The sequence below is a fragment of the Lagopus leucura genome, unplaced genomic scaffold (genome assembly GCF_019238085.1).
Source record: "Lagopus leucura isolate 7727_CA_CO unplaced genomic scaffold, USGS_WTPT01 Super-Scaffold_760, whole genome shotgun sequence".
Lineage (NCBI taxonomy): Eukaryota > Metazoa > Chordata > Aves > Galliformes > Phasianidae > Lagopus > Lagopus leucura.
Window position 1 is genome coordinate 1,091,721 of NW_024962257.1, and position 25,912 is coordinate 1,117,632.

Consider the following 25,912-nt stretch of genomic DNA (forward strand, 5'->3'; position numbering starts at 1 on the left):
CCTAAAAGGCTGAAAGGCTGTAAGCCTCCAGGATGAACAAGCAGTTCTAGTTAATTCCATCCTCACCTATCAGCCAAAATCACTCACCTTTCTCTTGGTTTTTCAGTACAACAGGAATGTTAGTCCACAAGCCTTAAGTTTATTCATAGCCCCCCTGAACCAACATTACAGAAAGAAAGTCCTCATGGCTGGCCACTCTTGAGAGCCACCTGAGGCCAGGCTGCAGCACAGCACGGTGACACCAAGGCAGTGTGGGGCATTAGAGGTCTACAGTACGTCACCTCTTACTTGTGACAGGGCAAAGAACTCTCTGTACTGCTGGCCTGGCAGCTTTCACAGGCTGATACACCTTTTAACTATTGTAATTACACTTGAAGGACATGTTGATCCCCAGAGCTCTCAACAGATAGTCAGAATAAATGAACCTGGGTAGAAATCTGACATTATATAATTGTTAAGGCTTATTGCTTTTCTTATCCAAAAATGAAAACCATGTGTGTGTCAAAATATAGACTTTCTTCATAATTATTTTAGAAGTTCCCAGACACTTAATTTGAAAGTACTGCTTTCCATAAGAATGTGTTCTCAAGATTCACAGATTCCATTTCTCTGCTGTGCAGAACGGCGCTTCTAGTGCTCTTCATTATATCCCCAAACAATTTGTCACCCTTCTCCTGTAGGTAGACTGAGATACCAGAAAAGCATAATCATACTGAAGAGTATAGAACAGTATCAAGGAGCTCATTGAAGAGCTCAGTTAAGTTGGTCAAGAGGAGTAAGCAGAACATTCAGATTAATGGCACTGGTTACTTACCGGACCTGCACTTTCTGGTTTCTCAGCTGGTGTTTTAGCAGCAGTACCTTTGGAAGACTCTGTTCTCTTATCTGGAGTTGAACCCAGATAGTCTGGTGGTGGGAGGACAACACCAGCTTTTTCTGCAAGATTGACTGAACTGATACTTCTAACCGGCGCAGTGCTGCAAGACAGAACCCAGCAGGTAACATGTTCAGTTCCATAATACACCTTTCCCCCTTGTCTTTCGTCCCAGGAAAGAACAAAAATGTGTAGTTAAGGCATATGATCTCTCTGAAGTCCGTGGGACTGTAAAGTTGGAGTGATGGTCGTTCTTAGGTCTCTGTAGCCACATGGCAATGTGATCTAGGTGTGGCAGTACAGACAGTTAGGAGGTACTTCCTCTACATGTTGCTGAACGACTGATGGTGTAAGCAGAAAACTAATATTTCTAATACATTTGAAAGAATGTAAGAAAGAAGATTTGGGTATTTTTTGCAGATTCCATACTAAATATTACCTTGGCGCTGGAACAAAGGCTTTTTCTTCTGTTTCTTCTAGTGGTCTAGTATACGATGATGGAAACCATCCTTTTCTGTAATGGAAAAGGATTTCAATTTCATATGTTATAAAATTGGAAAGATTTTTCAGAAGTCAACACTGGACAAAACAGACTCCAGAAGATGTAATATTTAAAGGCCTGGGTTCTAGTATGCAAGATCTCCCTGAAATACGTGCGGTGAGATTCACCTGATAGAAGTTCCCAGTCAGTGACAGCAGAAAAAGTGGAAACCATGTACTAATTCCTGCTAGAGACACTTTTCCTTCATGTTCAAATTGGGTAATAAACCGATTGCCTTACACTTTGGTTGACTCATGTTCCCCATAAAGCCAGCCATCCTTTTCTTCAGATACAAGAAGTATGATGGTGTCTCCCTGTGCAAAGCTAAGTAAAGTCTTGTTATTTCCAGCTGTGTGCGGAAAGATCGTCTTTACTTTCTGCCTTTTCATTATATTCAGCCCTGTGGCAACTGAAGTTGAGCGCGACAAACTGGCATCATCTGAATTCTCTGCAAAATTAAAAGCAAAATTAACCATATTAACAAAATACAATTAGCTGTCAGGAGAAGCAGGTTTGGTAAAGCAGTACTGAAGTGTAGTTGTGGGACTTTGTTCTGTTGTAGACTCTCAGTTATCTACCAATGTTTCTTATCACCAGAGTTCTTCATAACACTGGTATTTGTATACATGCACACATGCTACCACAGCAACATTGAACCAACAGACACAGAAAGTTATGTAAGTGTTAATTTGCTTTCTTCTGCTTGGCATAAGAAATGCTAACCAGAAGCAGCTGCAAAAGACTCTGAAAATTTTCTGTTCTTAAAACAAGCCCAAGATTTGATTTCGTTCTCATGTCCAGCACTGAGCTTCACCTGGATCAATGAGAAGTGCAGACACTTGGCACTCTGCAGGTATGGGATGTTTTCCAGAAGATGATTTAAAGGATGTCTCAAAAATGTGTGTTATTTGACCAGTATAATGCACATTAAAGGCAGTTTTAAGGAGGGAATGCTGGAATTGCTGTTCTAGCACTGCATTTGTTTTGTTGTGATGTAGGCTTAGTTCTTTCCCTGTAGCAGAGTAAGTCAAAGACTCATATTTTACAAACTAATAAAATACTAATAAAATAACAGCATTTTACATTTCAGAAGTACAGGACAGCTTGTTTTATCCCACGTGCATTTTTTCCTGGCTGCTGTACACTCTTAAAGGAAACCATACCAAGACTGCAATGTTCTTGTCTGTTAGTGTGCACAGAAATAATGGTGGATATCTGGTCCAAAATCATAGAGTGTATTCTTCTGGTAGGATTGAGGGCACAGAGACAGTTGAGCTGTGCGAACCAGGGATGCATGGCAGATGATGGAAGTGAAAGTTTAGGATAGGTAGCTTCATTTCATTGTGAACAGTTATTTCCTCCTTATGACATGCACTTCACCTGTTAGGTAACTGATACATGAACACTCTGCAGAGACCATTTTATACTCCCCCACATATCCTGGAATTCAAATCCTGGTAGTAGTCACAAAATCCCAAAGAGAATTCCGAGTTGTTAACACACCCCTGCACACACGTGGCTTGCAGTGAAATGCCACTCACCTGCTGCATTGGTTGCTCTTTCAGGAGACACCTTTGGGCCCGTGGCAGGATTGTTAAACATGTCCACAAGTGGGCTGGTGTACGCCCTGCCAACAGGAGCAGGGGGCACCTTTGATGCATTTTCATTGTGAGCATAAAAGTTGTTTCCAATCTAGAATCAGAAAAATGTTGTCCTAATAGAGAGGTGACACGACTTCCTGTGTTTGCAACATAACCTCTAGAAAGCAATGCTCAGGTTTTCCCAGATCACACCTATGTAAGGCCTTTCTGCTGGGCCTACCTTGCTATGAAACTTCTGATAGAATAGTTTGCAAGGATCCTGTTCCCTGATGCACAGCAACTAGTGGAAATGCTATGGAAGCCCAGTTTTCACAAACAGCCCACTCATGCACAGATCAGTACACTTCTTAACTTAACTTTTGGAGGTATTGAATTTAGAAATTCAATAACCAATGGTAACACAACGTGCAAATAGGGGAATTGAGAATTTAATGTCTATTTCAATATTCTGTAATAAGAATCAGAGGGAATGACATCAGGGAATGACATACCACGGTGTTTCTCTCTATCATTGGTGAAGGCTGCGGAGTTCCTGATATTGGAGTGGAACCAGGTGTCCTTATTTCATCAATCATCATTTTGACCTTTTCAGGAACTTTGGTGGCATCACTACAGATTTCCTGCCACCCAGGCAGCTTGGCATTGAGGAATTCTGCACACTGCATCCAAATGTAAGAGTTTCTCATCAAAGATATGTTTGGCATAAAATTACACAGAACTACTTGCTAATTTTTGTTGTTAGAACATGGTAAATGAAGTGAAATGGAAGTCTTTTCGAACATGTTCAAGGCTAAGTAATACCTCTTTGAAGTATATAGAAGAAAGAGATGGTCCTTTTTCAGGGCCAGGTGTTAGAAATACCAAACTTCTTAATGTGTGATTTTTTAAGAAGTCATAGCAACCTTTGACCGTTTGCAACAGCACCTTTATGAGAATATCACATTGCAGACATTCTCTACAAGCAGATCACAGCACTCATCTGGCACTGCAGTGTTCCCAGTGCTATCTGAACTATTTGTGGCACTCTCATCTAGATACTAGGAGAGATTTTAAGATCTCTGATATGATTAGATTTCAGGAGCTTCATTTTTATTTACATGCATGCCACCAACCTGAGCGTGATAGAAGTGCATGTGCTGGGTAAAACTGCAGTGCTTGTCAACTAGAAAGCAGAATCTTCTTTTTTCTTCAAGTAGAGCTTCTCTACAGCCTTCTGCAATAAATCTCTGAATGTCAGTCTGTCGAGAGCTCACGGTTTCCAAATACTAAGGGAAAAAGGTAAATAATTCACATACAGCCTGTGAGTTTTATTTGATACTCTATCCAGTTACTGAAGCGTGTTCCAAAAAGACAAGAAAAAGAAAAAAAGAGAAAGTTATCAGAAAGGTGGGGTGGAGTGGCTCTGCTTCCAAGTCATTCTCTCTTTATGCACACATCTGACTTCTCCAATCTCATCAGACACACATGTATTCTATTACAGGCAATCAGTATTGGGGTGTGAAGCACCAGAGGAGATTCAGAAGTCAGGAGGAATTTTTTCATGGTGCCTGGGCCTCCCTGGACAATCTGCACAGGTACTGGTGGAGCTGCTGTTTATGGAGCTGAAGAGATGTGTGGACGTGGCACATGGTGTAGGGCTGGACTTGGTAGGTCACTGATGGTTGCACCTGATGGTCTTAAGAGTATTTTTCAACCTAAATGATTTTATGATTCTACTCTGTGTGTGTGTGTAGGCAATGAAGCAAAGCAAGAAAAATAATTCTATCTTCTAAATTAAATGCTGTAGCAAAGAAGAATGTGACTTCAAAGCAGCAGCAACTGAGCAACTTTAAGGCCGCAGGTGTTCTCTAATTGGACTGATTACCTTCATCTGCTCTATAGCAGTTATATTTACTCTCACAAAGCTGTAATGAATCAATACTTCATCTTAGAGAGGAAAAAATGAGTTACTAAAGAGACTGAAATGTATTTATCTGAGCTTATGAGAGTTTGTGGCTAAAATGTGCTTAAAGGCTAATTCTTAAATTCTCAGTCCGGTACATTAAAAATGAACTGTTCTGAATGTGGGTTAAAACACACTGTAAGAAGTAAGAGCTGGTGTGATTTATGTTTACGTGCCTCGTTATAAACAAAGCTTTATTTAAAGAAAAAAAAATAGAAAAATAGAGAGGAAAAAATATAACAGGTAACCTAACATTGTGTGTCAGAAAATAGTTTCCGTTTCATTTGAAATAACAAGTCCTCTGTCTGCACCGCCTTGCCTTTTCTTATTTGGCCTCAAGATGGCAATGCTGTGTAAGAACAGCAGCGAAGGCAATGAATCAGTCGAAGGGCTTCGTCGGGAAACGCGTTAGTAGCAAATTACTGCCGCGTTTACACAACGTGGCTGAGTAAAGTGCTGCACAAAGGTGCAGCTCCTGAGGTGTTTTAAGGCCGCTCTCCAAGCAGTGGCCATCTAAGAAACCCTGAAGCTGAAGTAACGCCTCTGAAGGCGTACAGCAGCGCAGACAGCATTTAATTTGAGCTGCAGTAATTATTGTAGGAGTGCCTGTAATGTACAACAGCTCTGAGAAATCAAAAATACGCATTCTTTGAAGTTAGTTTAACTTGCCAAACAACGCGCTGGGCAGCTGTGAATTTACACTGCGTGCACAAGAATTGTTGTAGGCTTCAGAAGTCAAGCTTTGAAAGACCCAGATAGGACCTGCAACAGCTTCGTGTTTTCTGCTGACCAGTTCTCATGCAAAATAAACTTAAAAAAAGAAAAAAGCAAACCAAGAGCCAATACACTGACCTCCATTTCTTTATGCTCATATTTCATCATGTTTCGTGCTCCTTGGCTTTTCCTTCGGATTTTTTTCAGCTCAGCCTGAGACTTCTCCAGGGAATCCAATTTACTTCTGTGTTCGGTTTGGTACCTCTTTAAAGTTGCCTGCAATCAGAGCATTTACAAACATCTCAGTGCGCTCCGCAATGCTGCTTGTGTAAGCAGCTAGAAAGCATTACCATAGATATTGCTAATGCATGTCAAATGAGGCAACCAACTGCTTTTCTCAGCTGTGGGTTAAGGATGCTATGAAGTCATGCACTGGTTCCTATTTTAGCTCAAAATAAGCACAAATGCTTGCGCCGTGTTTAAGTAGAGCTCAGATCTAACAGTGATTAATAAACTGCTGGGGACCGACCGATAAATAAAAGATGCCCTTTTTTATTAGAACTGAATGTACTTACGGTCATGTATTTTACATCCAGGTCTGTTTTCCTCTCCAGTTCAGATATAATTTCCTTATGAAATTTCTTAAACTTTAAAGCAAATAAATTAAGGGTTATTAAAAATCGGCAAAAGTGGTTTTTAATTTCAAAAGCTGAGGTAGGTTAGGAAATGGTTGAACTTACACTTTCCTCTAGACTGTCATTGAGTTTCTTGTGCGTTCTTGAAATTTCTACCAGAACTTGGCCTGTTGGGAAACACACAACCGTATTTCTTTCTTTCATAGTTCTGAAGCTGGTTAACAAGCAGCAATAAAATACATGTAACTAATACATTTGTTAGCTATATTAAGAGAGATAGGAAACTTCCTGCTGTTTCTTAGCACAGCAGTTTAAATAATTAAGTGTATCTGGCCACAAACAAACCAAGAAGCTCATAAATGACAGGAAAATAATCAGTCGTGTTATTGTGAAGGCAAGACTTGGTGTGACAGGCAAAGTAACTCCTTCCTTCTCCCAAAGTAACGTGACTGATTCAGTGAGAGACTGTTCTTGCCGATGTGGGGCATAGGACATGGAGGCTGGAGATAGCTGCTGCTGTGCAAACAACTGCTGTCCACTCAGCCTGCAAACTGGGCCTTAATGTTTAACTAACCACAGCATCGGCGCTGCAGTTCACTGTCAGCACACCTGCTAAAGCAGGTCTGATACGTATGCTGATTTATTTCTCATGCTGTTTTATCAGGGATTACAGCCTGTCTGTATGGCATTAACTCATAGACAGGAAAGGCAGATTTCTTAGCTTCCTTTCCTTAGCAAATTCAGCTAAATAAAATAAATGGCAGAACTTCTTATCTTTTCCTTTCTCAACATTTCCCCAGCCATCAAGACCCATCCCTCCATGGTGTACATTGGGGTTCTGGTAACCCTGTGCCTGGGGCATCTCCATTATGAAGAAAGGATGGCAGACCTGGGGCAGTTCAGCCTGGAGAAGAGAGGACTGAAGGGTAACGTTACTGATGGTTACACATATCTGGTGGGTGGGAGTCAAGTGGATGGGGTAGGCACTTTCATGATGCCCAGAAGAGGCAGTGGGCACTAAAACCAGGATAGGAAGTTCCATGCAAACAACCTACAGTGATAGGGTGCTGGTGATTAAAAATATAGAAGTAAATACTGTGAGAAGTGAGAGTCACTACAGTAATTATTTCCTATGCAGTAGAAAAGTAAATACAGCGTAGTTACACAAACATTTCAAGTAATGGCCATCAGTAAGCGACCTGGTTGTTTGTAAGGCTGCAGAAGTGAGTGCAATTTAGGCTGTAGTTCTTATTTCACCCAAATCAACTGAGAAGTTACGTTTTTTACTGTAGTGGCATTTCAAAATCAGAGGAGTTTTGTGAAAAGGAAAAGAGCCACCAAGTAGTGATACAGTGAAAAGAAATTGGGGAAAAAAATCCACGTGAGACTGTGAAGTTTGCTTGGCTTCACATCCGCGGAACACAGAGCCGTTTGGCAGTTCATAAACATTCGTGGTGAATGCTGGAACGGCCACCAGAAAATCGCCCTGTGCGTTACTGCTGCTTTTTAAGGAGGTGCACAGGCACTCCGTGCCCATGTGTGCTGGGAGGAGCTGCTGCCAAAGCACGGCGCGCTGCTCGGGCAGGCAGCCCCAGGCAGCCCACAAGGCGGGCATTGAGCGCAGCCCTGCCCTGCGGCGCTGAAGCGGCCCATTCACCGCAGCGTGCGGTGGAAAACCTGGCGCTCAGGGCTTGTTATTTCTGTCTCACACTGCATCTGACCGCAGCCTTCAAGGCGTTCGGCTTTCAATACTTGGGTAGAACACTAGCCACCTTTTTTTTAACCTTTATTGCAAAGACTACTGCCCAAACGTATCCTGAGATGAAGAGAACTTTGAAATCGACATTTCCTTCTTTTTCCGGGATTCTTTTCTTTGCACACCCTGGAACACATCTTGTTTTTAAATGTCAGTGACCGTTTCTCTCATCGTATCTTCTTTCTCCCCTCACCGAAGGCTCCCCATGCACTGCACGTCAGACAAAACCCATTCTGTACTGGGATCTCTTCACTGCTCCCAGTAACGCAGGGGCACTGGGCGCGCAGCTCACCCGCCTCGCCTCCTCTTTCATGCTTTGAAAAGAGCTCACAGTGAGTGCATGGCCCTGTTAAGATCTAAGTTATAGTTTACATTAGAGGTCAGATGCTTCTCTTTAAATAGAGAATGCTTTGTAAGTGGACGTCTGCCGTGGTCTTTTATCACCAGTTTAAAATAACGATAACCCACGTTTGGACAGCCCTCCTGATTCAGATTTATGCAGGAGAAATGTTTTTGTGGAAGTGTAACTCAGGAAAGGTAAAATGAGCCCAGACCTCCACGTCACAGCATCCAAGTGGGATGGGAACCAAACAACTTCAGGACAGTAAGTTGATTTTGATTACAATTGCGAATTATAAAATAGCTCTAATAAACACAGTAGGTCTCTAGACTAATAATGACATCAGCGAGGGCCAGGCTGTGGTGCTTAGTAATTATTCAGTTTGTAAAAAGGTCAAGAAAACTACCTGAAGTGAGGACAAGTGTATTACTCACGTCAATTAAAGATATTTTGCTATGTATTAAGGCTGCTCATGATCAGGTTTAATGAGACCTCTTAATACACAGTAACCAAGTCTCGACCTTGTCATCATTTACTGTCAAACCCCAGAGCTAGCAACCATGCAAATACACTACAGAATATGACTAGACTGCATGATAACAGACTGCTTCAGTCCAGCTTATGACAGACATACTGTAAACCAAACCAGCTTTAGGCATCACGTTATGCAGTGAATTAACAAACCCAAACCACCAGTCTTCATGATAAACACAACTATTACAGCACTTCACTTTCAAATATACCTTTTTTTTTTTGCTTTGCGTTCCCCCACACTAAATACAAAACCTTTGTATGATGGAACAGTAGAAATATATATTTAACTTTTCCACATTTATTTTAGAAATTAAAAATGTATTCATAGATGTGCATAGGCACACGTTCTGTTCTGTTAATATCAGCTCAGTATTGCAATGCAGGGAAGAGAGGAAACAACTTCTTACAGATGGGTATTTTGGGAAAACATCTCACCTTAAAAGAAAAGTGACCTTAAAAATATACCAAACACCTCTCATGTAGAGCAGGTGAACCTGGGCTGTGCAATTTACCCGCAGCCTGAAATATGGCCATGGATGGTGATGTCAAATTGCACGGTGGATTTATTTCAGTTTCAGGTGGGTTCAGTGCACAGTAGAACAATCCCTTAAGCTGAAGCCTTAGAAACTTGAGGGAGGTTTTTAGGCTTACCCAAGGTTGGTTGTTGTCCCTGTGTTTTCTGTTAAGAAAGCAAGACAGGCTAGAATTCCATTAATGGTCTGTTGGTTTTGTTTGTAGAAAGAATAAATAGGAACCACTAACCCAAAATACACAACACTCCTCCACACACAGCATTGCATCTCTGAAAAATTGTCTTCACAGTAGATGAAAAACAAGGAAAGTGATTTCTAACAGAAAGCCTCGCTTGAAAATAGAAGAGATAGTAAGCATCTTCATTATAAGGCCAGAATACAGAGCTTCTGCAGCAGTTACAGTTCAATCTCGCTGTTCACACTGAGCAATTTTAGTGGTTGTTTGTCTTTCTAGCTTATGCTGAATGCTGTCTGTTTTTCAGAACAGAAGATAGGAAGAGTTAGTTCAAAATAGAAACAAAAATGGAACTTGGTCCAGTTTTGTCAGAGAAGCAAATATTAGCAGTTACCAAGAAAATCACTTCAACGTTTAAAACATGAATTGATAAAATTACTGGTTTCATCACCTACTTGAAATATAGTTAGGATTTTGTTTATCTTTAGAGGAGGCCACTGGAAAAACGTCAAGTCTCACTAGAAAGACACTAGATGCCTGGGAACAAAGCGCTCCATTAGAATCACTCCTTTATCTCCTGTCCTATTTTGCATTCAGGGCAGGTCTAATAACCTCACGTCTTCAAGATGAAGCCATGTAATTATTTGTATTAAACAAGAGCAAGAGGCTGAGTCACAGCTAAGCATGGAGACAGGACAGGTCAGGCATATCACGAGCTCCCACTTCTGTCAGGATGCTCTCTCTTCCCAGTTGCCCTTTGCCCAGAATAAAGGCAGCGATGATTAAGAAGAGCTGGAAGCAGAGTCATTGGAAGCCATTAGCCCTGAAAGGAGGTGAAATGGGAAGTCTCAGAAGAATACAGTGCAACACAAGTATAACCGACCTAAACATCTGTTAAGCTTCAAGTACATTCAATTCACCATTCCCTCGTAGGAAAGATTTATTGCAGGATTGAATTGTGCAGCAGATACTTGAAAGAAGGCATAAAGTCTTAATGGAAATTAATATAAATGAAAAAATAAGAAAAAGCAAAACAGTGTGTTGTTTCCAAACCACTGACTGCTCTGCTTCTAATGCAATTTGCCCGGAATACTTGGGGGGGGAGACAACCTGTGGAGTTAATGCTCCTGTGCACATAGATCAACAGGCCGAGGTCAAGCCTGCCTTTCCTTACTGCATGAGCGAATGTGAAGCGAGCAGCAAGGAGTAAATCTGTCTGTGCTGAGCTTTATAAAGTGGCACTGACACACGACCAGTCAGTGCTTGTTATGAAGGTGACTGCAGAGGGTGAAGGAAGAATAAAAAAGAAAAAGAGGAGTCAAACCTACAGCAGAGCAAAAGGGAAGAGAGTTCAGAGGATAATGGAGTGTTTGAAGTCTGCTATACGTGGTAGGCCCCCACTACCCAGAAGAAGCACTTCTGAATGGATAGGTATGTTTTGCTGAGCAGAATTCTGTGCTACCATATATAAAACAAAGAAGCAAGAAGATTTTCAGTTTCTAAATGGGACTCTCAGATCAATTTGCATTTCAAAATCTACCAAGTTCTCACTAAAATTGTGAGCAGTAGATATTTCTGCATTGTAAGTAAACTAATTCACTTGAAACAAATTAGACATAGATTAACATGAACAAAGCCTCCTTTATCCAAATATTGTGCATTCATGTAGCACACAGTGAAATCCAAATAATACTGTTCATGAATCAGGAAGAATGGAATGGAACATTCTGCTATTATTTAGACATGTAAAATTCAAAGCTCATGCCTCACCTTGCAGATTTACCTCCTTTCCTTATATAGGAGCTGCCATGGTCAGTCAGTGCACCTCACACTGTTATGCAGTTAAAGATATGGTGTAGTTTTCATGGGATCAGAGCCATTTTGAGTCCTCTTCCCTCGGAACACACAGTGCCACGCTTTTAGCACCTCTTTAACTATTCCAGCATTTGATATGAAGTTGCTTTCAAAGCACTGTTTTTCTTCTAAGGTTGCACAACCCACAGCACTTAGGGAACAATCCCAAACCAGGGTAATGCTCACTGTTGAGAAGACCCACTTTCTCCATAGCTGTGTTTCATAGGCTGTTTTTCCCCACCTGGACATAGTAGGTTACACTACTTCCAATTACTTAAAATGTTTTTAGATATGTTAAAGTCTCATTGGTACAGGGAAAAGAGAAAACCTTCCAGCGTTCCTCAGAGCCTGGAAGATGCCTAAACATCATGGTTTCATGACCAGACAAAACCAATAAGCAGTAAACAGGATTATACAAGGCACTGCTGCTAATTTTAAGAGTTGAGCTCCAATGGTGTTAGGTGGCAGTGAGCTCATACTGCTCTACTTTCTCCTCCTCATTAGACTCCACTGCCTGTGCTGCTGTGCGGCTCCTCTCTGGAATACGTTCCAGCCATGCACGTGCTTTTCATGTACGTTTGACCAAAGTAAAAATTCCAATTGCTCAATGTTAAAATCAGGCAGGAAAAAAAAAAAAAAAGAAGGACCTACAGCCTCTGTGTTTATTCAGTTGAATAATTTCTTTCCAGCTACATCATGGCCAAAGTTCTTTAGCAAGAGACCAGAGCTGTTGTGCTCAGGCTGTGTTCTAGCTGTGGTATACTTTCTTCTGCTGGAGGTACCTTTTACCATTTTACTTTGAGAGTCAGTGCTGTACACCAGGTTCTGTGCTTCCTGAAGTGTTTGCTATATTGCAGTACATCCATCTTTGTATGTCCATATATAGCACAGACAAACAAATACGTACAAATATGAGCATTAACACTGACAGCCCATTCCCTCTGTGCCAAAGGCAAACAGCATCATGAGTGAATACATGAGCAATTATCAAGACTATGAGAATTTCCAGTTCCTCTAAGTTTGTTTGTGGTGTGATGCTCCTATTTTACAATTTAAACAGAACAAGAAAAGCTTATTTTAAAGAGAGGTGTGACTTTCCATTTTAGCAATTTCCAGCCTGCTGGTCTCCTTCCCTTTTCTCTCCCAGCCTGTTCTCATCATCTTATTCTCTCAAAGAAAAAAAAATCAGAGATTAAATTGTTTTAAACCTACTGTATCATTGAACAGATGACGATTAGCATGAAATATTTACGTAGTTTCAGATGATTGGTAAGTATGGTAACTAAATTTTAATGTTAATTAAAAAAGGAAAGGAATAGTGTATGCCACATAAATAATGCATGAAAAATGGCAAACTTGTTTTTCCACCTGTTACTCCATTCGTAATATCTGTAAGGACTGACAGAGGCTGTTTTTTAACCCAAACGTATGAAGCAGACTGCATTAGGGTGACAGATCTTCCGTGGGGCCCTGGAAGCCTTAATTACAACAGCTTCTGGTACTGGAGCTGCAGTGGTGTTGAACAGGCAGCTTGTGGGCCTTTCCAGGCAGGTGCAAGGAAATAAGTGAGCACACAAGCACAAGCCTGAACTCGCACACTGGAGGCCCTGCTGCTCTTCGGCCGATCAGTTCGGGGCCATGGTGCAGCAGAGCCACCTGTGTCTGAGCAGGACTGCAACAAGCACGGGTCATCCAGCTGCAAAACGAGGCTCCTGATGTGTTTCCAGTACTAAATAAGGGTGAAAAGGTGAGGCGCTGCGCTGAGTGCTCCATGGAATACAATTCCGGTAGGGAGTTGCTGCCCTTGTTAATCACAGCCATCTGCAACTGCTGCCATCAGCAGTGTCAAACATGTATCCAAAGTGAAACGTTTTGGTTAAAGGCTTTTCTGTGGAATTCCAAGAGAAACTGGTTTTTTCCTCCTTAGAATGTAAATGTCATCTCCAACTGATCCTTTTCTCAAAAATCATGAATTAGTAAGAGCTTACTGTATAGACAAACAAAGCTAGAATTTCAGTTAGGGGATTTACAAGCTAGTTACATGCACCATGTGATTTTCTTTGCAACACTGTCATTTGTTTTCCATTTTCCATATGTTTGTCTTACTGAAGAAGACAAATAAGATTAGGTTTCCCTCTACACAGGCTTGCAGGTCTTTTTTCTTCCTTTTTTTTTTTTCCCCAACAGATGTACCTGGGGGAGGAGATGGTGAAGAAAAACTGATTGCTTAACATCAGCTGAATGGCTGCATGCCTGCCCAGCCTCACCAGCAGTGATGGCATTGTGTTTGGGTAAGTTAGGAGAGCTGCCAGGGAACACACACCTACTGTGCACAGAATGCAAGTTCCCCCACTGTGGAATTAATTACTATTTTCTGAACACTAGTCACAATCAAGTGAACGTTGCATGCACACACAGGTGAAACTCAGGGCATCTTTTCCAGAGTTTCTGTTGCAACATGAAAGATGTCTGCTGTGTGTGAAGCTCATGTGATATGTAACTGTTTCAGGACAGCCAGCACGCCCTTTGTCATATTTCCCTCTATTTTCTTAGGCCCTTGAAGCAGAGCGTGATGGTATCAAGAAAGTGCACACCCACTTCATTCTGCATATCTGATTTGTCTTTCAGGGGGTTGCAATGACACGCACTGTTTGGATGTGCTGTATGAAAACCCAGAGCCATCGCACACAGGTGGGCATTGAGGGCAGCAGTACAGACACGTGCGCCCGTCTCAGGCTGCAGAAGGTCATGCAGCACGAGGCACAGCGAGAACCTGAACAGCTGATCTATCAGTGAACACACGGAGCTCTGCGACAGACAGTGGGGCAACGTACGAACTGCAGAGAAGCTCATGCTTAAGAATGAAAGATTGAAGGTTTGATTTTCCTTCTTTCCTCCAGCAGACTCATCAAAAGTTTATATGCAGAATACTGAACATCAAAAGGCACAGTACCAATTCTAGAGGAAAATCTTCTCAATGTGAACATTGAGCTTGATTTAACCTTATAAATGACCTTGGGAAGTAGAACTATGAATAGCAGAAGTTTCCACTAACTCAGCTACTGTTTCCATCTCTAGCAGTGTAGAAAGGCTGGCTGCTCTTCTCCTACCTTACTTATGGCAGATTGGAGGTCTGTGTAGCACCGAAACAAAGTTATCACAAAATTAGGAAATACAGAACCTCACTCCTGAAGAAGTGAAAAGCACCTTGTATTTCATTTTCAATCACTTTTTGTTATATAAGAATTCAGTCCCTTTTTTCAATCCCATTTTATTATAAATACATTATAACTGTACTTCATTAATGCTCCATAGGAAAAGCTGGCCTGACCTACTAACTGCTTCAGCTGCAACCTCTAAGCTGGTTTCCCAGAAGTTTCCACAAGATGAGGTGCTAAAAAGGTTCTGTAGCTGCTGGCACACTTCACTTGCTTTCTGTCCAACAGTCTCTTCTGAAAGTAGAACATTTATGCTATCCAGGAGATGGCAGTGATGCAGTAAGGTGGGACAAGATGACAGATCTTTCTTTAGATTAAAGCAGCCAGCGAAGGACAGGGTGCTAGGTGTCATCTTTCGAAGGCAAGTGAAACAGGATTCCAGCTGAAAGGGTCAATTTATCTGCTTAAATAAGCCAACAACTCTTTTCTCTCCACTGCCCATGAGTTTTCACCCACTTTTTAATTTTTATTTTAAGTACAACTAGCTTCATTTATCCTAAACTATTACATTTCCTGTTCTCCTGCTTGTCTTTGTCAATAGTGAGAGCAACACTTAAGTGCCATGTCACAGAAGTAGAAGGGATAGCTGTTCCCAGCTTTAGAGAAGTACAGGCTCAGATGTCCATTTTGCTTATTAATAAGGAAGGAAAAAGTTCTGAGTGCCAAACACCAGCAAGACACTGCTTTTGAAAGATGGTGTAACCTTATGGTCAGCTTAGCATTTTTTTCACCAAGAATGTATTTTCTTTTAACAGAATAAAAATGTTCTCATTGCATTCCAAATAATTTTGCATGGGCACTTAAAGCTCACTGTTTCTTGTATAGAAAATCTCTACAGCTAGAAAGGAGAAACAGTAGAAAAGTCCACTGGGTTTATTTGAGCTTCAAATGTAAAATGGTTATCATTTAAAAATAAATAAGTGAAATCAAACTGTGCTCTCTACAGATTTAATTTCACTTAATTACATTCATAATAGATTGTCATTATCAAGTTATTGTTATTTTGCTTTGCAGAACCAGAAAACAGTTATCAAAAGATTGTTAGATTTCAGTCCATGCAGCTGGACAGGAAATGCTGACTGTGTGGTGAGCTCTGGGCACATTCACCACTCAGTAACAAATCCCTGTCGACAGCGATGCTCACACTAGGATGCGTTATCCCAGCGACTGCAGTCATCTCTATGAGAAGCCTAAGGAGCCTCAAGAGAAGGAAATGCACACAGACAACCCCTCCCCACCTCTCCACACTGTAGCATTATTATGTGTAATTACTGTATTGCTGAGTGCACTCCTACCTCTCTTCACAGTGGATATTTTACAGCATGATGAGGTTTTGGAGACCTTTGAAGTCACACCACTTTTCCTATGAGCAAACTCGCGTTACGTGGACGTGTTCTTTTGGACCTGAAGGACAGTCACACCCTTTGTTCACCAGCAGGATATCGAGTTCTGGGCTCTTCCCCTGCCAAGCAGGCCTTCCATTTACTGGTAGCACCATCACAAGTTCCCTCCCAGCCCTCAGCCCTCCCTGACTCGTGGCAAGCACCAGGCAGGAGAAGCGTTTTGTCCAATACTTGTTTCAATAATCACCTGCAGGGGTTTTTAACTAGAAAATTTCTCCTGAAAATAAAAAAAAGAAAAAAAAAAAAGAAAAAAAATCCCCATTCTACAGTTTCAAAGTGCAGATGAGCTTTATCTTTATATTATAGCATATCTTTATGTTAAGTCTGAAGTGAGTGAGACTGAAAATAATAAGCCTGTGACACAGAGCAGTTTTTAACTAACAGTTTTGATGGAGTAGAGAAGACGTTCCTCTCCCTGATGTTCCTTTTAACACAGATGTCTGCAATTCAGCTGCACAGATCAATGCCGTGCAACACATTTATTTCTTCCATATTTGGCTTTGTTGTAGAAGCAGCGTCACACTTGGTTCTTGTGCAACAAGCTCTATGCACAGACCCACAGTGTAACTGTGACATTGTAATTGCTATCAGTACAGTTGCCACACAATAAACAAATCGGGACTTTACACTCCAAGTATTATGAAGGAGCTTAGCACCTGCCAGTTGTTGTAGCTACAAGGGGACAGCTGGGAAAACATGAGAAGAATTCAATGAATGTGCAGGAAAACTTCCTGATTCCTTCAGCTAGTGAAGGCTGTACAGATAGATTGTTACAGTTAATAGCAGTGATGTTCTGTTAGACAAAACCTCACAAACCCGTGTTTTAGGTGAGACAAAAACGGTCAGGGATGCAGGAGGGAAGTTAGTCCTTTTGGCACTGATACAGCACTGAAGTATTTATGTGAATCTACCTTCAATGCGTTACTGAAACGAGGAGTTCCATTGTGCTGTTGTGATGTGCTGCAATTTGAATGTATAAAACTGCGTTTTTAAGTGTACAGCTTCGTTTTTCCTAACTTTTCTTCCTGGTGTAATTTAAAATAGGTGTCTAGGAAAGCAAGATACGGAAATTCCACACTGCAGAATGACAAACTGTACATTCAGGTCACGTTCCTAAATTCTTGTCGCTAAATCTGAAGGACTACAAGCTTAGAAAGTTGGGGAATTTCAAAATTAGGAAAAAAAGTGGATTTAGAGCAACTTATCTTTTATTTACAATAATTGTGCTGTGAATGCAATATATTCTTCTACTTTCTCATATGAAGTTATTCTGTATTACAGTGTTCCAGGGAGCTTTCCACCGCGTGTGAAATACACAGACATGGCACCGAAGTTTTGAATATCTGGAATATCCAGATTTCCATTTCCTTCTCGCCTCCTTCTTCTGCACCAATCTCATTCTACGGAAGAAAGCACTTGTTCTTACTGCTGCTAACAGGGAGACCATGTTCTGTGTTTCCTTATGAGAAGGAAGGACTGGTGGTGGTTTCGATACACATCTTTACGTAGCGCTGGCAGTAAGCCTACTGTAGGTCACCCAGCAGGTTTGGGTTTGAACTTTAGAATGTCTGGAAATGACCTTCCAGCAAGCACTATTCATAAATTACAAAGATTACTGTATTTTAGCCATCTTAGGCACGTAGGCTTTCATAAGTAAGTGTAAGAACTTTAATGCAACACAACTCAATTTAGAATAATACATTATTTTTCATCTGACACCACTAAAGGTGACATTGCTACAGGAAAGAGCTGAAACACTGATTCTTGCCTTATTGCCCTGTTCAGTCTTCTGAAGACTGATTTTAATAAGAAGTGTATCTGCAAAAAACACAGGTTGCTATGCTAGCTATCAGGGAAAGGGGAAAAGGGACAAGTCTTCTAATAGCTCCTTTTACAGCTGAAGAGTAGCTGCTGGCTGATGGGCGGAACACAGGGTCAATGGAAGAAGAATCCATATTAAAAACCGAAGAAAAAGCAGATCAGCAAATTATTCGTGACACATTTCTGCTGTAGGTGACAGGTAAGAAAACAGCACTGTGGATTTCTGATGACTGTAAAGCCTTGCCTTCCCATCCCCAAGCCAGGCATCCCAATTGTGGTCAGAACAGGTAAGTCGTGGGGCTTTTTGTTTGTTTGCTTTCACACAGATTAGCTTCAGGTGTTAGTTTCTGTACTTTGGATGTTTCAATTTTTACTACACAAATTAAAACACTTAAATTTGCTGGCTGTCCAAAGCCCTCAGTACTGGAAATCCAGACAATGGTACCTCAGCTTGTACTCAAGTATGAAAGCATTCCACTTAAGAAAATGTAAATGATCTCTCACTGATGCCTCCCACATTATCCCACCTTTATCTTAACATGAAGTATTCTATCAGAGAGCCTGCAGGAAGAAATCTAGACTTGCTGTCTGGATTTTTCTCACAGTAACAGTTTAAATAGGTGATGAAAATGCAGTCTTAGAGGCCTGATCCTGGAGAAGGCATGACTTTCTCAACACAAAATACTTAGGAAGAATTATAGCTGTATGGAGAACATAATTAAAACCCCCAACATGAATTTTCAAGCACAATTTTGTGTCGCCCCATAGTACGAAAGATACAGATTTAATCTCTGCTCACTGATGCTTTCAAACACGCAGACAGTATCTCACAGTCAAACAGATCTCAACAGACAGATTACTTGCATGGATTTTACCAACTTACAGAAATTGTAATTATGCTTTTCCTGATGTTTTTATTAGGTTGACTGGTTAATACTTTTAACTTGCTCTTGATTTTGTTCTACCGCTTGAAATCAGCAACTCTGTTTCCTGTAAACAGCTTGCAAAGCAAACACAGAAAGCTACATGAGGCTGTTTGCTTTTGCACTGGGAGCGGCAGAACAGCAAACAATGCTGAACACAGAATGTTAACAGTCTCCCAGAAGTGGTTTCAGAACAAATGGTAAAAATGTACGCAGGCACAGAGAGCTGTGGTCACCTCTCAAAGAGAGGCTGTCCCTCACATCACCTGCAGAAACACTGAGAAGAAAATTACTCAAAACAATCCTTTAAAGTTAAGAGTAATGGAAGCGGCCAGTGTCACACCATTGAAAATGTCCTACATTACCCTTAACTGAAAGTGCAGATTGCTCATAGTAAAAGGACAATTTATCCAGTTATTTTTGTCAAAAAGCAAATGAAGCCTTTAAGCAACGTTTCCTCTTTGTAGTTCAGTTTGTACTTATATTTTTGTCAGAAGTATTACTCATACTTTGGTGACAGTTTTACTTTTGTAGACTGAGCAATATCATTTCAATGCTAGCTAAAGGAGTACAAAACAAAGTGCTAAATTTTTCAGAAATTCAGAATATATTCTCAGGAAAGTATGGAACTTTTAATACATTCTTGTTTATAGCAGAAATGCTGAGTTGTGGCCTGAAGCAGTGATGGAGCACCTGGTGGGAAGGCAGGGCAGCCCAGGGAGCTCAGGTGCATGCAATGCAATGCAATGCAATGCAATGCAATGCACTGAGTGATGGAAGGGTGGAACCAGGATCCACCCCTTCCCCGCCCTCATTTAAGGGCTGGCAGTGGAGGTGAGGGTCTCACTGGAATTCCCTGCGTACCTGAGGCCTTCTGAAGGTAAGCAGCTTCTTTCTTTATGCCTGTGCCCACAGCTGTTGCATTGTTGCATTTAAGCAAACCTTCACTTGCTGTGGCCTAGGACCTGCTGTCATTGCTGTGCTTCCCATTGTGTTACAGCATTACAGTGTTCATGTAAAATTAATCCATCTTTGACTCTCTATTTCCTCATTCAAAAACTGAACTAGAATATTAATATCTAGTATCTGAGAACTTCTAGTGATGTTCTTGATTGATCTGGTGTGAGTGGCCTGAGAAATAACGTGTTTTAAAGCAGTGTAATCCCACCTGGCTACGTACAATGCTCTTTTCCCAGTACCTCTCTACTTTACATCATTTTTATGAAAAGTCACCAGGAAAACAAAACAAAGTTTGTATTTTGATGTAGTTTAAAAAAAAAAATAATTAGAAAACCACTTACCTAACTCTTTGGAAACAGGCGAATCCGCTGATATATCCCCAATCTTTGCAAGGCTGTCGTAGTATGATCTTCCAGCCACTACCATAGCTTAAAGGGAGAAAAAAACAAAACACAAACACTGAAATATTTTCTTCTTTCATTAATTTATGGCATTATGAAATATTAGAATCCAGGACACATAGTATGCCAAAAAGGAAATCCTCCTGTTGGGAAAACTTACTCAAGTCCCTGTGCTATCTGCTAAGTTGTGAAACCAGGTGTCAGCAAGACAGGGCTCCAAAGCACTGAAGCTGCAGCCTGTTACTTAGTTCCAGCTTTCCCATTCAGGTGGACACACCTGAATTCACACTTGGACTCTCACTTTTTTTTTTCCTCTCTCCAGGACAATTTCCCCCCCATCCCACAATTTTGTTGTTTATCGTTCAATTCCAGCTTTACAGGAAAAAAAAAAATAGGTGTTTATTACATATCGCTGAGGATTCAATTATTTGCAGTTAATCATTTCTTAGTTATAGCCAACTTAAACAGCAAAGCTTGCTTTGCCAGAGTGAACAAAACATGACCCTAACTCCAGTGAGGACAGCAGTGAGAAACAGGTTCCCCTGCACCATGCAGTGCCTGCCTTGTGTGGCCATGGTATCTAAAAACGATCTGCATTCTACAAATGTAAGACGTTATGAGGAAAAAACTGCCAAGGCTTTACTGGAAATAGCAGTGAAGAATACTGATGGCAGTATATCTTTAAATTTTGGGGGAATAGTAGTTAATTTTTTACCCAGAGTGCAAGCTAAGCAGATGCTGGCTGTTGACTTTAGAATAGCCTTTTCTGGGGAGGGATGGCATTGCCAATGTAAGTGTTTTAGATACCTTTTTACTAGCAGAGGTGGCCTTTTTGGTTACCCAACAGCATGTTTGCTGAGAAGCCACCAACTCTTCCAAATGAAATGGTTCTTCCTGAAGCCCCGTTACATTGGATGAAAGTAACTTCTCTCAGGGATGCCACGTCCAAACTTTCTGAACAGAGCTGCGCTGCTGCTGCTGCTGATAGGGCTCCATGCATTCACAAAGAGCTTATGTCATTCCAACTCCACCTATCTAATGTTTTCTCAAGATAGCCCCGAGTCAATCTCATCTCCTAGCATAGGTGCTAAGAAAGGAAGAAAATGTGATTCATACTAACATGTATGAGAGCCCCAAGAGCTCTTCCTCAGCAGCTGTTGGAATCGCTTACATAAAATGAAGCATTGATACTAGATTTGCTTTCTCAACTAGGCTCAAAGAGGGAGACCATAAAACCTATCAGCCTCTCTCCAGGACTGCTGTGCACTGCTGTACCATGAATTACTGATGATAAATTGATTCCAATTAAAAAAGGGAAGGAAAAAAAGGCGATATAACTTATCAATGGAAAAGAATGAAAAGTAGCTGCTCTCGAGAACAGGTGTAACTTTCAGCCCAACATGAAAACTTGCTATTTCTGGTACTGCTTATAATGGGTAAACTTATTTGCTAATGAATGAGCTTAGGTTTTACTGCAAACAAATCAACATTCCCTTATTTTCATCTCCAGCAGGCTTTGGTTTTTATCTTTTCCTCAAGTCTGGTCTAAAATTTGCATGAAGAGAAATTTCAATGTCTGTTTGGCTATGCATGACTTCTGTAGTATCACATTTCTCAGAGTACTGCCTTACACAGAGGGGAAAGACACGTCACAGGCTTTAAGGAGGCAAAATGGGGAGATTTCACAGTGCTTTAATATGGTATCAAGCAGCTCAACAGGTCTGTGGAAGTGAGGAAGAGCAAGCTCCAACAGGTCCTACAGTGCAAGCTTTGGGAATCTAGGGCCCAGGCTTGGAAAGCATTTTTTTTATCTAAACAGCTTCTCAGAAATCAATAATGAAAGTGTATAATGAATGCCCTTAGATCCACATGGATGGATTCTGATTTTTGACTCCAGTAGGAAGATAGCTTCAGATGGAGCTGGGTCAGAAGGAAAAATTAATCCGTTCCTGGAACTCGTGCCTGCTCAAATTCCTCTGTTCATGAGCTTATTTACTTGGGCAGTGCAATGTGTGCAGTGGAGGAGGAACAGAAGTAAGGATGTGAATTCTTTTTTAGATCTATTACAATTTTAGTACAGGTTACTTTATGGTTACTTTATGTTCAGGGTTATTGGCGTGTTTGTTGGTTTGGTTTGGTTTTGTTTTTTGCAGTAGCTCAGTGGAAAGCCTTTGAGATGCAGCTTTTGCAGAACACCACTTGAATTCAGCCAAAACCCAATTTCCCCTCCCAAATAAAAAAAAAAAGACATGTTTGTGCCTTTTTTTAATAAATGCATGAAGTTCAGTGTGGAATTTAAGCTTAAACACAAACCTCATAACCAATATGAGAATTAATCAAATGAAAATTAAGTGCTGTTACTGAAATGAACATTCTGAAGACTTACCATTAACAGCTTTCTCATAATTCTTCCCGAGATTTATTAAATTCCGCAGTCCTGGATTGAATTGTTCCATTACATTCTAGGAAACAGAAAGTTCATGTTACAGCCAAGGAAGTCAGCAGTGGAGGAAAGCATTTGTCTCAGTGCCACTTGGTTATGCACAGCATGTGTCTGAAAGGTCTGTGGGTGGGTGACAAGTAGAAGACTTGGAGGGAGAAATGAGTTCATGGTGGATGGAAATGGAGCATTCATGGTCAACGAAGTCTAGAAGAATTGGGCTTAAGTGGGGCTCAAGAGGAATCCAGTTGTTTATAACATAGAAGGATGCTGAGTATGAAAGGAAAGTTTGCATAGATCTTCCTTGTATGAGAGGCGATGGAAAAAGAACCGTGGAAGAAAAGGGTTCTCCACTAATTGTTTTCTGAAGTCAGAGAGTAACAAGAATTTTCTGATAACGGTGCAAGATTTGAGCGCTGCAGCCCCTTCCCCCCATATAAATAAATGTGGGGAAAAGGGGGAGAAGAAAAATAACCAGATACCTGATTAGAGAAGGCTAAGAAGACTTTTTTGTTTTGTTTTAACACATCAAAACAAACTGCAAAGTCCTCCAAGTTACAGGTGGCATTTAAAGGAAGCAGTTCTCTCTGCTCTGGTTTGGAACTGCTGCTTTTTATTAGGAGAGCCATAGTTCTTGGAGAGATGCAGTGAAAATGTGGCCCTGTTTAAAATGGTTCTGAAGATTCTAGACCTTCTTTTCCCAGACCTTTCCTAACAGAACTGCAGCCATGGAATCACTCTGGGGTTTTGTAAGATCAGGAGATCCTTCAAGAAGGCGTCCTGTCATTCTGGCTGCTCTTATGGCACTTTGTAATGGCACAGCTCCTGTCCCTCTGGCACCATTCGCACAGCAGGACTTTCAAGTTTGAGGAATTCAAAACAAACATTTTGTTTACAAGAAATATAAGACACACAACCAGTGAAATAGTATCAAGATGCTGTCTGTTCCTCAACTAACAGAACGTAATTATTTCTATTTACTGCATGCGTGGAACCAGAAAGCACAGGAATGCCTTCACACGTGTTTTATTTTTGGAGAGGTCATTCAGATTGAACTTCACTGTTTTGATTGTAGGGCCATACGTGGTGAACTCCTGTCAGTGTTAGAAAGCAAAGCAAAGAGTGAGCTTCAGATTCCACCAGTAATGTTTTGACAGGTTGAGTAAAACACATCAGAAATGTACAGAAAGGGGAAAATGCAAAAGAAACAATGAAAATTACATGTACTGAATGCTTTTAGAATGAAAAAAGGTTTTGTCTGATTTTTTCCGGGTGTGAGCTTTATGTGAAATAATGCTTTCAGTATTTACTTCCTAATCACATTACGTATTTCATTGGCACCTGCATGTGTAATATTGCTGGGTCTGGATGATGTTACAGATTGACACACCTCAGGCTGACGGCACTGAGGGACAACATCCCCTAAGGAAGGGCTTCAGTATTGATTAAATGCCCACAGTGTTGCTTCCCCCAGCTAGAGAGCTGTTCTGTCAACATATGTTGTCATTCTGTGAATGGTTATAAAGCTGCTAGGTGCTGATAAATATATATTGACATCAGCAGTGGACATGCAGTGCCAGTAATTAGCTCCGTCGCTTTTGTTTGTACAAATTTAAAGCAATGGGAATTGCTTTCTTGTATAAGCCACTGAATTCCCACCTATCCAAACACAATCACTGCAAGCAAACTTCCCTGTTGTCCCCAGGCCCTCGGTCTGTGTTAACTCACAAACCACATCCAGAAATGGTTTGGGAATGTGTGTTTCAGGTTGGGCCAACAGTGCCAACGGCCATTCTGACAACTTCCAAGCTCCAGCATCTGGGAGCACTTCTCCCATCCCAGCTGCTTAACTGGCTACTGGAAATGTGCTGCTGTGCCAGAATGGACCTCTGGAGATCATCTGGTCCAACCCCGGGTGCTTCTGTTCTATAGGGTGTTTCTTCCTCTTACCACCTTTCTGCTTTTCCTTCCCAGCAGCATGCTAAGGAAGATGTCTGCTGGCACATGGAGCGGATGAATCACGAGAATAGAATGGACAAATCATGGAACTGTTTTAGGATAGAGAGCCCTGTGTTCCGAGGATCCAGGGGAGGAGAAGGGCGTACATGGAAAATGTGCATACACACAGCAGGTAGGAATCCCAGTGCCACGTCAAATCTCCACCTGGTATTGAAAATCATATTCCTGCAAGACAGATCCGCCCTTCCTTGCCCCACCCCCACAGCAAGAAGTCAGAAGCCTTGCTGCCACCAACCCCATTATTTTAATAGCAATGTCCTGATTACTGGCCTTCACATACTGATTTTTTGAATTAGTCTCCTAATAATTCCGGGGTTAAGATACAAGTGTTCTTGAAATCTTCTAATTCAGACTTCAAGCAGTGACTGCACATGCCTCATTAGTTCTCATTTAGGAGGAAGTGGAAAAAAACCCAGCAAGAATGCCCTCAGCAGCTCCCCGCCCTGCAGCCCAGCCCCGCAGATCTATTTTCAGTAGCTGCACTGAGACACGGCAGGCAGTCATAGCGCAGAGATTGGCGGCACTGCGGAAACACGGCTCGGCTCAGCAGAGCTCACAGCTCCGCAATCGCAGCTGCTCTGTGTGTGAAACTGCTGGGAACGACGAAGAAACGCCGTGTGGCTCCGTGCCTTCGGTGGCTGGAAGCACACAGCTCAAGGACCTTTTCTCTACTAGACCAGGCGGTCTCTGGAAGTTTTTCAGTCCCTGTGCTGCCACAGTGGCTTGTTGTTAGCAGAAGTATCTGACCAGTTTCTAGACACGAATGCCTCAGAATCAGTGAAAAGTTTTGCAATGGAAATTTCTCTGGTAATTGCTTGGTTTAACATGGGGCATGCTTAGCTGGCCCTCCCAGCACTGCACAGGGCTCAGCTCTTTCCTCCTAAGGGTTTGTGTTTGACGGACATAAACCTTTTCTCCCCTCTCCCCACTGGAAACAATCTAATGAAATAATTTTTAGTTGATTTTTTTCCTCTCCTCAGCATTACAGAGAAGAATACAGGGAAGGACAATTGTTTTGTCCTTACTAGAGGCTGGATTCTGACAGCAAACAAAACCTGACCTTGCTTCCAGAGCTCACTCTTTACACAGCTGAGTGCTGCTGTCTTCAAAGCAGTGCCATTCCAGGCTGCAATGTCCAGAGCACTTTTTCAGAACAGGGAGCCTGGCAACTCCCTGTTCAGCAGATTGGTAATGCCAAGATATTTTACACCAGAGCTTTTCAACCCGG

General features: G+C 41.5%; 1 protein-coding gene and 2 long non-coding RNA genes across 3 annotated transcripts in view; 2 read left to right on the forward strand and 1 right to left on the reverse strand.

Annotated features, from left to right (window-relative positions):
* BAIAP2L1 (BAR/IMD domain containing adaptor protein 2 like 1) overlaps positions 1–25,912 on the reverse strand; it is a 33,295-nt gene that overhangs the window by 2,392 nt on the left and 4,991 nt on the right. Inside the window, exons 2-12 of the mRNA XM_042863989.1 lie at positions 22,612–22,687; positions 20,166–20,252; positions 6,413–6,474; positions 6,248–6,319; positions 5,811–5,948; positions 4,129–4,281; positions 3,508–3,675; positions 2,957–3,107; positions 1,656–1,863; positions 1,314–1,388; positions 815–977 (exon numbers count right to left, since the gene is read on the reverse strand). Coding sequence (XP_042719923.1) covers positions 815–977; positions 1,314–1,388; positions 1,656–1,863; positions 2,957–3,107; positions 3,508–3,675; positions 4,129–4,281; positions 5,811–5,948; positions 6,248–6,319; positions 6,413–6,474; positions 20,166–20,252; positions 22,612–22,687 — 1,353 coding nt within the window. The remainder of the gene's footprint in view (positions 1–814; positions 978–1,313; positions 1,389–1,655; positions 1,864–2,956; positions 3,108–3,507; positions 3,676–4,128; positions 4,282–5,810; positions 5,949–6,247; positions 6,320–6,412; positions 6,475–20,165; positions 20,253–22,611; positions 22,688–25,912) is intronic.
* On the forward strand, positions 758–15,593 carry LOC122175942. Its single transcript, XR_006177579.1, has 5 exons — positions 758–998; positions 4,497–4,662; positions 7,108–7,233; positions 13,687–13,790; positions 14,128–15,593. It is a non-coding gene; the product is annotated as an uncharacterized LOC122175942 (long non-coding RNA).
* Positions 17,433–25,654, forward strand: LOC122175943. The gene is made up of 3 exons (XR_006177580.1): positions 17,433–18,140; positions 24,643–24,796; positions 25,036–25,654. It is a non-coding gene; the product is annotated as an uncharacterized LOC122175943 (long non-coding RNA).